This window comes from Phoca vitulina, unplaced genomic scaffold (assembly GCF_004348235.1).
Source record: "Phoca vitulina isolate PV1807 unplaced genomic scaffold, GSC_HSeal_1.0 scaffold12, whole genome shotgun sequence".
In the NCBI taxonomy this organism is placed as follows: Eukaryota; Metazoa; Chordata; class Mammalia; order Carnivora; family Phocidae; genus Phoca; species Phoca vitulina.
The window spans coordinates 33,213,748-33,230,282 of record NW_022589715.1 but is presented as its reverse complement, the minus strand read 5'-3'; the positions used below and the strand labels follow the sequence as shown (position 1 = coordinate 33,230,282).

Here is a 16,535-nt window from a genome sequence, read left to right as displayed (position 1 = left end):
AGAATCCCTGCTGAGTGCAGAGCCCACAGGAGTCTCCATTTATGACCCCCGAAATCATGACCCAAGCCAAAACCAAGCTGATTTCTCTTTTGAAAGGACCAGACTTTTTGATGTAGCCCATAAATATCCTGTGATTACTTGTTAAGGCAACTGATGTGCGATCATGGAAACAAGTGTGTGATGATGGAAATACCATTAATTTGGGGATCCAAAATCCTGGCTTCAGAGTTCTACTCTGCTACTTATTAACTATGTGATCTTGGGCAAGTCATTTAAGTTCTCTGGGTCTCATTTTCCTCACCTATGTAATAGTAGGATTAAATTACATGATCTCTAAAGGCGAGTTAGATTCTACTAGTTTTATTAGTGTAAGGAGTAGACCTATTAGCCATAAAAGAGCAGAATTTGGAAGATGCCATTACTGGCTTTTTTGGACAGTCCCCATGAGTAAGACAATTGCTTTAATTATCTTAAAGTTTTCAAGTCCTAAATATATCTTTTCTTTTTCTGTGACAAATCGGAATTACTTTTTACCCCCCCAACTTACGCAATAAATAAGTGCTGAAAATTTGATTGCTTAAAAGTGTCAATATACATTAATTCCCCATTAGAATGGGATTACGTTAAGTATTAAAATGTGCAAACTTTTGTATGCTATGCAAAGCACTGTTGCTAGTGAAGGATGGAAATACTGAAAAAAATCCTGTCAGATCCAAGCAGACACGAAGCATATGTGAGAATTTGGCAATATCACTAGCCTTATAGAATTTCTCTAAAGATTTGTAAAGTAGGTTTCATAAAACAGTAGTACTTGGCCATCCATCCAGGTGAGGGTTGTCTTCCCTAGGACAGATGCTGAACCACTTGCTAAGCCCCTAATAACAAGACTGAGCTAGGGTCTGTTGGGGTTGGAAAAGGGGAGAGGGTTGTGTATATGTCCTCTCTTAATTTTTCACACCAAAGACAATGGTTTTTATTGTTATTATGTATAATCTATTTTTCTTCTCCTTTGTGTGAGTTTATGTCATTGAGACAACCATTAAGCCCTATTTTTCCTAAGCCATATTGCTCGCATCATTCATTTTTTTGTTTGCCTTCCAATGTTACATGAAGCAGAGGCCTGTTTTCCTTAAATATACTTTGATTTTTCTGATTTTCCCTGAAAGATTTCTAGTTGACATTTTTATCACTTTGTAAGCTTCCCACTGAAAAGATGTCTGAAAATGGGAAGAGGAAAAACCAAAAAAGGGGGCTGGCAAACTTAGAAGCTTCATGACCTGTTTTAAGTAAACCAGATTTTCTGTCTAAAAATAGGAATCAACTTAATACTAATTATTGCAAATTTGTAGGCAAAATAAATGATTGTTGTTTTGGGGGTCAAGATGTGGGGCACAACACAAAAAGAGAGGCAAGCAGACATTAGATATTTCCCAATGGAAGAAAAAAAGAATTGAACCTGAGTCTAATCAAGTTCCTAGATGTAATTTCTAATTCACAGGTTTACAGGACATACAGGATAGATTATAGTTTTTAAAAATGATAACCCATGAGGATACAATCAATAAGACATAGAATGTGAGAAACTCTTTAGGATAAATGACCTGCAAATACGTTGCAAGAAAAGAAAAACAAAAACAAGATGGAAGGGGAACTTATAGATTAAAAGAAACTTCAGATTAAAAAAAAGGAACGGGGGTGCATGGCTGGCTTAATCGGGAGTGTGTGACTCTTGATCTCGGGGTCCTGAGTTCGAGCCCCTCGTTGGGTGTAGAGATTACTTAAATAAGTAAATAAACTTAAAAAAATTAAAAGAATGATGCAAGCAATATGGCTTAATAAAATAGGGCTTAATGGTGGTCTCAATAACAAACTGTGCAAGGGAGAAGAAAACTAATTGTTCCTTGCTGGTTAATCAAGTACTTAAATATTCAGACAGGCAATTAAAAAATATGAAGTTTGGGGCGCCTGGGTGGCTCAGTGGTTAAGCGTCTGCCTTCGGCTCAGGTTATGATCCCAGGGTCCTGGGATCGAGCCCCGCATCGGGCTCCCTGCTGGGCCAGGAGCCTGCTTCTCCCTCTCCTACTCCCCCTGCTTGTGTTCCTTCTCTAGCTGTCTCTCTCTCTCTCTCTGTCAAATAAATAAAATAAAATCTTTAAAAAAAAAAATGAAGTTTGTGAGACAGACATTTGAGTATGGATTTATAGTTAACAAAGTTGTATTTTATGTGAATCATTATTATGGTTTTTTTTTAATGTCTATCTTTTAGAGAAACAATGAAATATTTACCAATAAAGTTTTTTTTAAGATTTTATTTATTTATTTATTTGGTAGAGAGAGAGAGATAGAGAAAGCACAAGCAGGGGAGACAGCAGGCAGAGGGAGAAGCAGGATCCCCACTGAGCAGGGAGCCCAGTGTGGAACTCCTTAGGTCAGACCCACATCATCATCTGTTTGCTTACGGAGATAGTCTAGCCTTGGCCTTCCCCGCTTCTTCAGTTTGCTACACTGCCACATGGAGGAATCTTTTTTTTTTTAAAGATTTTATTTATTCATTTGAGACACAGAGATACAGAGAGAGAGAGAAAGAGCACGAGCAGGGGGAGAGACAGAGGGAGAAGCAGGCTTCCCGCTGAGCCAGGAGCCGGATGTGGGGCTCGATTCCAGGACCCTGGGATCATGACCTGAGCCAAAGGCAGATGCTTAACCATCTGAGCCACCCAGGCGCCCCCAGAGGAATCTTTTGAAAACGCAAATCTGATGGGGCACCTTGTGTGACTCAGTCGGTTAAACCTTTGGCTCAGGTCATGACCTCATGGGTCATGATCCCTTGGGTCCTGGGATCGAGCCCCATGTTGGGATCTGTGATCAATGCGGAGTCTGCTTGAAGATTTTTCCCTCTGCCCCGCCCCCCACCCGTGTGAGCTTGCATGCGTGTGCACTCTCTCAAATAAGTAATCTTTTTTTTTTTTAAGATTTTATTTATTTGACACAGAGAGAGAGAGAGGGAGAGCACAAGCAAGGGGAGCAGCAGTGGGAGAGGGAGAAGCAGGCTCTCTGCTGAGCAGGGAGCGCTATGTGGGGCCCCATCCCAGGACCCTGGGATCATGACCTCAGACAAAGGCAGATGGTTAACTGACTGAGCCACCCAGGCACCACTCAAATGAATAAATAAATCTTAAAAAAAAAAAAAAACACTGCAAATCTGATCTTTTTTTTTAATTTTAATTTTAATTTTTTTTAGATTTTATTTATTTGACAGAGAGACACAGCGAGAGAGGGAACACAGCAGGTGGAGTGGGAGAGGGAGAAGCAGGCTTCCCGCCGAGCAGGGAGCCTGATGTGGGGCTCTATCCCAGGACTCTGAGATCATTACCTGAGCTGAAGGCAGACGCTTAATGACTGAGCCACCCAGGCACCCCCAAATCTGATCTTATTACTTCCCTGCTTACAACTATTCAGTTACACCTTGACCAAGTATAAAATTTAGCATTATATGTAAATTCTCCATCTCTATGACACAGACTCTGTTTATCTTTCCAGATTTATTACTCTAGGCTCCTCCTATTCATGCTACTGTAGGGGAGGAAAAATATCTTTTTCCTTCTGCCCTTCTAGCTTCTTGGCTGGAGCTCTGTAACAAAAGATTTATTAACAAGAGAAAAGCATACAAATTTATTTAATATAAGTTTCATGTGACATGGGAGGCTTGATAAGGACAAGACCTGAAGAAGTGGTTAAACTTTATGTTAGATTTGATGAGGAGTGGAAAGTTGTGGGAAAAAATGTGATAGGACAAAAAGATAAGAGCTAAGGGTTGTAAACTGGGAAAATTCAGCAAGGCCTGTTTTTTCAGATTCCTCTTGGCATCCCTCCATCTTTGGAGATAATAATGCTCTGGGTACAGAGAGGACAACTCTCACATGAGAGTCTTCTGACCTACTTCAGAAAAGAAGGGGGAGATCAGGAAGTTCTTCCTGTACCTGTTATTTCTCAAGTTTTTTTCTCATGTTTCTTCACATATTCACTACCCCAAGTTTCCATATTTTGGTGTAGTATGTCCTGTACCCCATCATTACACTATGGGGTTCATAGTGTACCTCAACATACCATTCTGTTTCATGCCTCCATACACAGAACATGCTATTTCCCCTGCAACATGTCTGGTTATTTGTTGGTTTGCAACCTCAGAGTTTCCTGGGTAAAATCTGAAACCAGGCCCCATACATGGAGGGCAGGAGAGACTGAAGAAAGAGGCACACCACTCACATCTAGCAGGTAGCAGTTTTAATAAGCAAGGAAATTTATGAGGCTTGTCTTGGGTGGCTGCAAGATGAGTAGATCTCTGCACCTATCATCTTAAAGTTTATATAGAGGCCGTAACTGGGCTCAGTCACATACACCATCCAGATGGTCTCAACAACACCTTATTCTCTACAGACTATGTCCTTGGAATAGCTCCCACTGTGGGAGCCGGGCAGAATGAACATTCCAAAGATGGGTGGGGGTGAGGAACCTCTGATTGCCTGCATCCAGCTCATGGGTCAACTAGTGTCATGTCCTCTTGATTACCTCCTTCAACACTATTCACCATTAAGCTACTCTGTCTGACCTATACAGGCTGAGTTAATCTTTTTTCTTCTACTACCAAATCTGATAGTTACTTCTAGGTACTTAGTAGTAGTAACCCTTAGTTCCTTGTATTTTAAGCATTTGTTAAGTAAGGGAGGAAAAAATAATTTTGCCTCTATTCTTGTAAGTTCTTGGCTGGGACCCCCTATAATAAAAGACAGATTAATGAGAAAAACAGAAGTTTATTAACATGTATACCTCATGTATACATGTGAGATGCCCAGGGAAAAATGAGTAACTCAAAGCAATGGCTTAGAACTCCAGTTTATATGCCATCTTAAGCAAAAAAAAAAGGTCAGGAAGACCAGTCAGTTATGGGGTGATGACCAGGCAAAGCCCAGTAAACAAGAGTAAGATTTGTTATGCAGTTTTAATTCCATGCCTTCTTCATTGGTAAGAGTCTAAAGTTGTCTCCTGGGATTAACTTTTTTCTTTCCTGGTAGACAGAGGAAGGATACCTTTGAAAATTTATGTCCTGCTTTCAGGCAAATGGGAGGGCCAGAAGCTTTCCTTATATCTGCTTCTTCTCATTGCCTTTAGCTCAAAATAATCCTTATGCCAAAGTGGCATATTTTAAGGTGGCATATTCTGCTGCCCTTCATTTACATATCATTTTCCCTTACCAGAATATAAGATTTTAGGGCAGAGACTGTTTTGTTCATTTCTGTATCCCGTAGAGCCTAGCAGAATGGCACAAAGCTCTCCACTAATAGCTGCTGAGTGGCTGGCCAAGTGGAGTGAATGGTAATTAAAATAGAATTTGAAAAGGTAGAGTGGAGACCGGGAGCAGGGAGAGTTTCTTGCAAAACTTTGGGCCCTTGTGTTTGTACATTATTTTGGTCCACATTTCTTATTTTAACATTTTCAGAAATGGAAAATCTTACAAAAACACCTATTTCTGACCCTGGATCAAACAGCCCATGAGCCATAAAAGGAGTTTAAGGGAAGTGACCAGTTGCTTAATGGAACTTAGAATGGAAACCTATTTTCTGGGAAGGCTGTTTTAGGTGCTTGTATTTTCCATCTGAGCCAAGGCTTCAGGGTCTTTGCTGCTGCCTCGCCTTAGACGATCCTTTTAATGGGACTGTGCCCAGGTTATCTGTAAACATGTTGTGTTTTGAAATTTAATAAAATAAAACTTTGTGCTTTGATACTTTTGTTTGAAAGGCATTCCAGCAATGCAGCTGTTAACCAACCTTGAACAGCTGCATTGGCAATAGCAGCTCCTGGTGGCACAGGATGATTTTCTTTTATTGATCACATTGGTGTTTTGGAATTCGCTGTAGGCTCAAGCAGGCAGTGATATGTCCAGGTAATACATACAATGGGATAAGAGTTAAGGAGTGGTAGTGATGTATAGTAGTTTCCGCTGCTTCCAAAAGAGTCATCTATTTCTTGTGAGTTTTTTTTTTTTTTTTAAAGATTTTATTTATTTATTTGAGAGAGAGAGCATGAGACGGGGGAGGGTCAGAGGGAGAAGCAGACTCCCTGCCGAGCAGGGAGCCTGATGCGGGACTCGATCCTGGGACTCCAGGATCATGACCTGAGCCAAAGGCAGTCACTTAACCAACTGAGCCACCCAGGCACCCCTATTTCTTGTGAGTTTTAATTAGACCTGGGAATGTTGAGAGGGAGTTCTTAGGGCCAGTAAAAAAGTAGGTTTATAGAAAGACTTCAGAGGGGTAAATTAACCCCTAGATATTGTAGGCTACATTTGGTGTGTATTTTTTGGGGAAAGTATCTGAGGCTTCTATTGGATTCTGAGAGCATCTTATGTTATCAAAACATTCAAGAAACACTATGTAAGGTATACGGCTTTTCTCAGTCATGTAGAACACGTATGTTCTTTAAAGCTTTTTATTAAAAGGATTTTGATTTTAGGACATACTACTTATCTTTTCATTACATAACTTTTTATTACAATAGTACTGCATGTGCATTGTAGACATTTAGAAAAATTAGGTAAGCAGAAAGAAGCAAATAAAAACCATTTTTGGGGTGCCTGGGTGACTCAGTCGGTTAAGTATCTGACTCTTGATTTCAGCTCAGGTCATGATCTCAGGGTTGTGAGATCTGCACTGGGCGTGGAGACTGCTTGGCATTCTCCTTCTCCCTGTCCTTCTGACCTCTCTCCCTCTCTAAAAACAAAAACAAACAAACAAAAACCCATTCTCAATTATTCAGAGATACACTCTATAGCATGTCAGTGAACAACCTTCCAGACTTCTATGCAGGTTGACAGAGCCAACCATCTAAACCTGAGGAAAATGTCTCAATATAGGTGAAAATCATTAATATTCCCAGTGTAAAAGAGCTCTTAGAAATCACTGAAGTGGGCGCCTGAGTGGCTCAGTCGGTTAAGTGTCTGCCTTCAGCTCAGGTCATGATCCCAGGGTCCTGGAATCAAGCCCCACATCGGGCTCCCTGCTCAGCGGGAAGCCTGCTTCTCCCTCTCCCACTCCCCCTGCTTGTGTTCCCTCTCTCACTGTGTCAAAAAAATAAATAAAATCTTCAAAAAAAAAAAAAAGAAATCACTGAAGTGACAGAAACCCTATAGAGAATTGTCAAGAAAATGGGAGGAAATACAAGTAGTCAATAAATATATATAAAAAAGTATTCATTCTCAAATTTAAGAAGTACAAATGAAAACAATAAGAATATTTCTCATCTATCAGATGGCAAAGATTATATAGAATAATATCAGTCAGTGTTAGGAAGGTTTCATGGAAATAAATGGTACAGCCTTTCTGGTAGGTAATTTGCAAGTCATGTGCTTAATACTGCTGTTTCCACTCACAACCCTTTTCCCTCTTATGTTGACCATTCTCTGCAATTCCTGTAGACATACTTAACACAATATATAATTTATCCCTAGGTTTGCTTTTCTTGGAGCTGTAAAAGCATCTCTGAATTTGCCTTTTAGAAAATTAATTCCTGGGGCGCCTGGGTGGCTCAGTTGGTTAAGCGACTGCCTTCAGCTCAGGCCATGATCCTGGAGTCCCGGGATCGAGTCCCGCATCGGGCTCCCTGCTCGGCAGGGAGTCTGCTTCTCCCTCTGACCCTCTTCCCTCTCGTGCTCTCTGTCTCTCATTCTCTCTTTCTCAAATAAATAAATAAAATCTTTAAAAAAAAAAAAAAAAAAAAAAGAAAATTAATTCCTGGGGTGCCTGGGTGGCTCAGTTGGTTAGGCGGCTGCTGTCGGCTCAGGTCATGATCCTAGGGTCCTGGGATTAAGCCCCGCATCGGGCTCTCTGCTCAGCAGGGAGCCTGCTTCTCCTTCTCCCTCTGCCTGCTGCTCTGCCTACTTGTGCGCGCGCTCTCTCTCTCTGTCAAATAAATAAATAAATAAATAAAATCTTAAAAAAAAGAAAATTCCTCTAGGGAAAGAAATACATCTTTTCTATTATAAAGATGGGTAGAAAGTTATATAACCTATGCATTTCATTTCAGGATTGTAAAGAATGCCTCTTGACTTCAGGCAAACGCTGGATAAACATTAATTAAATCAGTCTAGATTGGTGATTCTCAACACTGCAACAAGGTGGCACTACCTTGAGAGGGGATGTCAGTTGTCCTGACAACGGAAGGGGAGGGATGGCCCAGGCTGGACAGGGGCCAGGTGTATTAGACATCCTGCCATGAAGGGGGATATTCACCTTTGTGAAAAACCTACATGTTTATTATTGTCTGAAATGGAACTCAGTTATACCATTGTGTTTATGTTCTTAGCAGGCTTTAGTATACACAGAACATTCCTGGTTTACAGTTACTGGGTAAAGTGAGGAAAGAATGTTTTTTGTTCTGAACATTACCAACCTTTGTTCACATTTCAGAAGATCAAGTTACCAGTAGCAGAGAGCTGCTCTCTCTTTCTCTCTGGAATCACCAATACAGCATACTGGTGTCAATTTGTATTTGTCACAGGAGGTTCAACATAAAGCTGCAGGCATTTGGCTATCCCATACGTCTCCTAGTCACCAGTATAGTTGTGCCCCAACACTTACACACTGAAATACGGATGTTTTAAATTAATTTCCTTTTATTTTTATTTTAAATTATAATTAGGTCATTATGTTGACTTTTAAATTGAAATATAGTTCACATACTGTGCGATTCATCTTTTAACGTGTATAATTCGGTGGGTTTAGTATATTCACAAAGTTATGTAACCATACCACTATCTAATTCTAGAACATTTTCATCACCCCTGAAAGAAATCTAGTACCCATTAATCCATTCCCCTTTCCTCTTGGTCTCTGGCAACCATTTTCTGTCTCCATGGATTTGTCTTTTCTGGACATTTCACGTAGATAGGATCATATACTACTTCACCTTTTGTGTCTGTCTTCTTTCACTTAGCATGTTTTTAAGATTCATCCATGTTGTAGCGTGTATCAGTACCTCATTCCTTTTTATGGGTGAATAATATATTGATTTTTTGAAATCATATGGGCAGAAAGTTATATAACCTATGCATTTCATTTCAGGATTGTAAAGAAAGTGTTAGCAAAATCTTTGTTATAGAAAGGAGCATTGGATCAGAGCCACACTGAGCTAGCCAGAAAGACAAGACACATTAATGTAAAAAGGCAATTAACAATCCTAGCAAACACACTACGTTATCAGGGGATAGTTAAATTTTATGGGACAAAAGGTGGACAGGTAATGATTAGGCAGAGATTAGATATGAGTGGTAGATCGATATAAGTGATAGATCCTATTCAGTTCGGGGATTGGCAAGGCCTGGAATGAGATGCAGCCATTCCGAAGTTAAACTGCCGCCTTCATAGGATAGTTCCCCATCTCAAGTGATCTCCACCAAGTGATCTTTCCTTTCAGCAGGGCCTGGAGTGAGGAAGGGAATCAGCGTTAAGTAAAGTGATTCTTCTGGAACTGAATGGATAGCTCCCTGGGTGCAACCTAAGAGGATGGGTTTTGCGGAGCAAAACTGGTAGCTGCCAATACCAACCTCTGGTGGAACTTGGCCGCCATTTGTCCCGCGCGCCTTTGCCCAAGCCATTTAGGCCCATCCCGGGTGCCGTAGCGGGGGCCGCGCTCAGCTGTTGGGGGGCGGGGCTGCCGCTGACCATGGCGGGTGAGCTTGAGGGCTCTAAAGCTCTGAGCGGGCTGCTGAGCGGCCTGGCCCAGGAAGCTTTCCATGGGCACCAGGGCATCACGGAGGAGCTGCTGCGGAGCCAGCTCTATCCGGAGGTGTCACTCGAGGAGTTCCGCCCCTTTCTGGCGAAGATGAGGGGGATTCTTAAGGTACCGGTCCTCCCTGCAGCTGCGGCCGCGGAGCCCAACCCCTTCCCCTCCGCCCTCAGATTGGGCCCCTCAGAAGCTGAGAAGGCTTTCCTCCTTACACTTCCACTCCGTGGGCTCTACATTATACTCCTTCAGATCCGGGGCGCTCGCTCCGTCGCCTCCTCTCACTTTCTTAAGGGTGATCCCTTTCTGCTCAAGCTCCCAGCCCCGCAGCAGACACGAACCGGAGAGGACTCTGGGTTTTTTCTCAACTTTTTCTCTGTTGTGTGAGCGGCAATTTCGAGTTGCTTCGGCGGATCTGTGCGCTCCAGATTAAAATTAAAATTAAACAGCTATTAAATCTAGCTTTCCCGGGTTGTGGAAGTGGGGAGTGTTAAAGTGAGCCATTGCATGCTGGGATAGCGCGTGAATTCGCCGGAGTGAACCCCTGTCAAGTAGTGCACGGTATGGTTAAGAGAGCGCATTTACTAGCTTGAAGTCAAAGTATAAGTCAGCCTGTCCAGTAGAAATATAATGAGAGCTAAACATATAATTTAAAATTTTCTAAAAGCCACATTAAGAAAGTTAAAAAGCGGAGGAAATTAATTTTATTTCATTTAACCCAATGTATCCGAAGTATCTCTTTTCATGTAATCGATATACAAAATGTTAATAAGGTATTTTATATTTTTTCACCAAGTCTTTGAAATAGTATGTGTATTTTACACTTAAAGCACGTTATTTTGTACTAGCCAGATTTCAAGTGACCAGTAGTTACCTGCGGCTGTTGAACAACACTGTTTCAGACTGAGAGCTAGTCATAGGAATGAATCTGGTGCCGAAGTATACTCTAGAGATAGACTATAAAAATGATTTTCGAGTTTTGTGGGCCTTCTGTGTGTTAGGAACTGTACTAGGTGGACACCCATTTTAAAGAATAGGAAACAGGCTCAGGGTGAGTCTAACTCTAGTTAGTCTAAAATCACACTTTGGTAGCAGGAGGGGAAGAATGAAGGGGGGGAAATCGGAGGGGGAGAAGAACCATGAGAGACGATGGACTCTGAAAAACAAACTGAGGGTTCTAGAGGGGAGGGGGTTGGGAGGATGGGTTAGCCTGGTGATGGGTATTGAGGAGGGCACGTTCTGCATGGAGCAGTGGGTGTTATGCACAAACAATGAATCATGGAACACTATATCTAAAACTAATGATGTAATGTATGGGGATTAACATAACAATAAAAAAATTAAAAAAAAAATAAAAAAAATAAAATCACACTTTGATTACAAAGGCAGTGTTGAAATTTCATCTCTTTTTTGCATCTGCTATTTGTTTCAAAACTGCTTAGGCTTTTTTTTTTTTTTAAGATTTTTAAATTTATTCATTCGAGACACAGAGATACAGAGAGAGAGAGAGAATATGAGCAGGGGGAGAAGCAGAGGAAGGGGGAGAAGCAGGCCCCCCGCCTAGCAGGGAGCCTGATGCGGGGTTTGATCCCAGGACCCTCGGATCATGACCCGAGCTGAAGGCAGATGCCCAGCCATCTGAGCCATCCAGACACCCAAAACTGCTTAGGCTTTAAGAGGCAGTTCTTTTTGGGCGCCTGGGTGGCTCAGTTGGTTAAGCGACTGCCTTCGGCTCAGGTCATGATCCTGGAGTCCCGGGATCGAGTCCCGCATCGGGCTCCCTGCTGTCAGCAGGGAGTCTGCTTCTCCCTCTGACCCTCCCCCCTCATGCTCTCTCTCTCTATCTCATTCTCTCTCTCAAATAAATAAATAAAATCTTTAAAAAAAAAATCCATGTGAAAGCTTTATTTAAAAAAAAAAAAAAAAAAGAGGCAGTTCTTTTTTTCTTTTTTTTAAACTACTTTTGCTTAGAGGATTTGAATCCAGGAAAAAAAAAGGCAAAACAATTATTTCACAAAAAGTAAATGGACTGTCTCATGGAAATATTAGAGGTATTATCTAGGTGAGATACTAGACATTCTGAGTAATATTATTTTATTTTAAAGATTTTAAAGTAATCTCTACACCCAATGTGGGGCTTGAACTCACAACCCCAAGATCAAGAATTGCATGCTCTACTGACTAAGCCATTCAGGCACCCCATTCTAATTTTAATTGATATCATAAACACTAATGAATGCCTTTTGTTTCTTTTTCTTTTTTTTTTTTTTTAAGATTTTATTTATTTATTTGACAGAGAGAGACACAGTGAGAGAGGGAACACAAGTAGGGGGAGTGGGGGAGGGAGAAGCAGGCTTCTGCTGAGCAGGGAGCCCGACGCGGGGCTCGATCCTAGGACCCTGTGATCATGACCTGAGCTGAAGGGAGACACTTAACGACTGAGCCACCCAGCCGCCCCTATGCCTTTTGTTTCTATCAAATCTTATTCTCCAAAGAGTGGTCAGAAAAGGTTTCCTAGAGAATTTGACTTCTTACCTGGGTTTTTGAGGTGTTTTCTAAGCCTATGGGGGGATGAGGATGAGGGACTGCAGGCCAAGAAGTAAGAACAGCACGTGTGTAGGCAGTGTCTTAGGAACTCCAAACATTGGGGACTACTGCTCTCTAGGTGGACAATATGATTATTTTGTTTGGTAATGGGGTAAAAATTTCAGGCTACCCAGAGAAGACATTGCCTGGAAATTCTCTCTCTTACTTACTTTTAAATATATTGCTGAATAATATCCAAGTATTGCTCTTTCTGCTGTCAGTCTTCTGCCTGAGGATGGAATACTTCAGTTTTCTGAGTAATTCTGGGTTGAAGAGCTGGCTTGGCTCACTTGGTGTTGGGAGTAAAACAGAAGATTTGCCTGTGCTTTGCAGCACAGCCTCTGTATAGCCAATTGAGATACCAAGGGAAAAAGCCTTTGATTGTTTGACTTAGGGCTGAAACTATGGGTTCTAGATGACATCTAGTTCCAATCTTCATTTACCTTTTAAGCAACACTGAGGTATAAATATCTCTGATTTTTAAGAAAACATAAAAAGCAAACAAGATTTTTACACAAAAGGCTTTGAGCATGTCCTGCAGTAAAAGAGAACACACACAAGCAATCATGATACAAGGATGTTGTAGTATTTGGAAATAGGGGTCTGCGTAAGCTACTGTGGACAGAAAGAGGCATTAGCTCTTTTGGGCAGGTTCTTGGAAATGCCATTTTTGCTGCTCTTGAAGAAAGTGTAGAATATTTCAGACTGAAACAAGGGGCAGCCATATAGGGCATTCTAGGTTAAGAAAATAGCAGGAGTGAGGCAGGAAAATGGTAAATAATCCAATGGAACAGGTTCAGGAAATGGTAAATAGTTTAATTTAACCATGGCATGGTGGTACCCAATATGTATTGGTGGAGGAGTCAAGAAAAAAATGAAGCAACCCTTTTAAAAAAAAAAATTTTTTTTTAAATTAACACATAATGTATTATTTGTTTCAGGGGTACAGGTCTGCTATTCATCAGTCTTACACAATTCACAGTGCTCACCATAGTACATACCCTCCCCAATGTCCATCACCCAGCCACCCCATCCCTCCGACTCCCCTCCCCATGAAGCAGCCTTTTATTTCTTTATTTCTGCTAACCATAATTCCTGCTCTTGAACAGGGCATACTTTTTTTTATTGTGCTAAAATACTTAATAACATAAAATTTATCATTGGGGGCATCTGGGTAGCACAGGCTGTTAAGTATCCATCTCTTGGTTTCAGCTTGGGTCACGATATCAGGGTTGTGGGATCAAGCCCTACGTCAGGCTTCCCACTCAGTGGGAAGTCAGCTTGGGACTCTCTCTCCACCTCTCCCTCAGCCCCTCTCCCCTTGCGCACGCTCTCTCTCTCTCTAAAATAAATGAATACATCTTTAAAAAAAGAAAAAAAATTGTAGCCATTTTAAAGTATACAGTTCAGTGGTATTAAATACACTTATAATGTGCATCCATTACCATCCATATCTATAACTCTTTTCATCTTGTAAAACTGGAATTCTATACCCATTAAACAATAACTCCCCATAACAACCTCCCTCCCCCCCAAGCCTCTGGCAACCACCATTCTACTGTTTCTATGATTTTGACTACTCTGAGTATCTCATCTAAGTGGAATCATACAGTATTTGTCTTTTTTTTTTTGGCTGACTTACTTTGCTTAGCATAATGTCATCAAGGTTCATGTTGCATATGTCAGAATTTCCTTCCTTTTAAAGGCTGAATAATACTCCATTGTGTGTATATATCACACTTGCTTTATGCATTCATGTCATTGGACACTTGGGTTGCTTCCATGTTTTAGCTATTGTGAATGATGTTGCTGTGAACACAGGGTGCAGATATCTCTTTGAGACCCTGCTTTCAATTCTTTGGGGTATATATCCAGAGGTGGGATTGCTGGGTCATATGGTAATTCTATTTGTAATTTTTTGAGGAACTGCCAACTGTTTTCCCCAGTGGCTATACCATTTTACATTTCCACCAACAGTGCATAACAGTTCTGATTTCTTTATACCCTTGCCAACACTTGATATTTTCTGGTTTTGTTTTGTTTGTTTTGTTTTGATACTAGCTGTCCTAATGAGTATAAAGGTGGGCAGGGTGTACATTTTACATGTAGATAACAGCAGAAGTCAAAACATTTTTTTCTTTTGTCTTTGTGGAGTCTCAGCTATCTTGAATTCAACATGCAGGCTAAAAGAGCAGAGAGGAAAATACCAAAAAAAATGCAGGAGTCTGAGCAAAGGGAAACAAACCGAGGATGAAAGTGGAGTAGTACCTCATCTCATTTGGTGGCCACACCTTTCAGTCATCTGTAGAGAATCAGGTTATGTGAAGAAAGTGAAAGTGAGAGGACAACAGGGCTAGGAGGAAAGGATGTATAACTCCGTACCGGGAGCAGGATATACATGTTAGGCTCCTTATTGCCAGCTGCCTGCATTCATTCATAGGCTGTGTTTCAGACATCTCGAGCTGCAGTCTTTCCCTCTAACCTTCACATTGTGTGCCCAGATGTAATGTACTGATTGCGGCATTTGTACTAGTCTCTGTTTTCCACATGGAAGTTTTCCTACCCTACTTGGCGGACATTGATCCTCTCTAGCTTTACCTGTTGCTCACAAAAGGGCAAACCTTTCATTTGTTTGTAGATACATGAAGCTGGCCATTCATTTGCTCTAGTTTTATTTTTGGTAGCTCCTGAGGAGCAGTGAAACCAGTGAATTGAGAGTGATGTGTTTAGTTAGGGAGATGACATTGTATATAAATACTCTGCCATTTTAACCTATCTTTTTGGTTTATATTTATAATTTCAACTTCTTCTAGGTATGCATTTGCATATTCTCTATTTCTTGCCTCTGCTGTTAACCTTGCAAGGGATGCTCCTTATTCTAGTTTACTGGAATTCTAACGAAAGATCTTACTTAACTGAAGCTAGATCACCTTTTGTATATTTATGTTCTGTATTCACTACTCCCCTCTTTTGGTGATAATTTTGTGTTCCCTCACTGAAATTTCATATTAAAATTTTTTTAATTGTTTTTATTTTATTTATTAGAGAGAGAGAGAGCACACGCACAATCGGGGGAGGGGTGGAGAGAGAGAGAGGGAGAAACAGACTCCCCTGCTGCGTAGGGAGCCTGATGTGGGGCTCAATCCCAGGACCCTGGGATCATGACCTGAGCTGAATGCAGACGCTTAACTGACTGAGCCACCCAGGCACCCCCTTATTTTAATTCCAGTATAGTTAACATGCAGTGTTACATATTAGTTTCAGGTGTGCAATACAGTGATTCAACAATTCCATACATCACCCAGTGCTCATCACAACAATTGCACTCCTTAGTCCCCATTACCTATTTTACCCCCCCCATCAGTTTGTTCTCTATAGTTAAGAGTCTGTTTCTTGGTTTCTCTCTCTCTTTTTTTTCCCCTTCACTTGTTTGTTTTGTTTTTAAATTTCACTATTGGAATGTAAGCATTAAGAGGGCAGGACTTTATTATTTTTTTCCTTTTTTATTCCTAACTTCTAATGCTGTTTCTAGCATATAATAGTAAAAATCTGTAGAGTAAGTGAATGAGTGGATAGTGCTTAAATACGGAGATTTCCATTAAAAAGATAAGCATGAGAGGGACGCCTGGGTGGTTAAGCATCTGACTCTTGGTTTCAGCTCAGGTCTTTTTTTTTTTAAAGATTTTATTTATTTATTTGACAGAGAGAGACACAGCAAGAGAGGGAACACAAGCAGGGGGAGTGGGAGAGGGAGAAGCAGGCTTCCCGCTGAGCGGGGAGCCCGATGTGGGGCTCGATTCCAGGACCCTGGGACCATGACCTGAGCCGAAGGCAGATGTTTAACCGACTGAGCCACCCAGGTGCCCCTAAATAAATATAATCTTCAAAAAAAATAGATAAGTATGAGAGAAAACCTACACTATTTCTATATGGGGAGAGTTGATGGACATAATATTCTATGCCGGGGTCAGCAAACCATGGCACATGGGATGAATCTGGCCTGATGCCATTTTTATTTTTATTTATTTAATTTTTAAATTTAAAATTTTTTTTTATTTTTTAAAGGTTTTTTTTTTTTTAAGATTTTATTTATTTATTTGACAGAGAGAGACACAGCAAGAGAGGGAACACAAGCAGGGTGAGTGAGAGTGGGAGAAGCAGGCCTCCTGCTG

The 16,535-nt window shown here is 41.0% G+C and overlaps 1 protein-coding gene across 2 annotated transcripts in view; it reads left to right on the top strand.

Moving 5' to 3' along the window:
• COMMD1 (copper metabolism domain containing 1) overlaps positions 1-16,535 on the top strand; it is a 193,673-nt gene that overhangs the window by 2,927 nt on the left and 174,211 nt on the right. Inside the window, exon 1 of one of the 2 annotated variants that reach the window (XM_032410894.1) lies at positions 9,651-9,894. The exons of the other annotated variant lie outside the window; for it this stretch is intronic. Coding sequence (XP_032266785.1) covers positions 9,718-9,894 — 177 coding nt within the window. The 5' untranslated portion in view covers positions 9,651-9,717. Of the gene's footprint in view, positions 1-9,650; positions 9,895-16,535 lie in introns of those variants that run through there. 2 annotated transcript variants of the gene reach the window in all.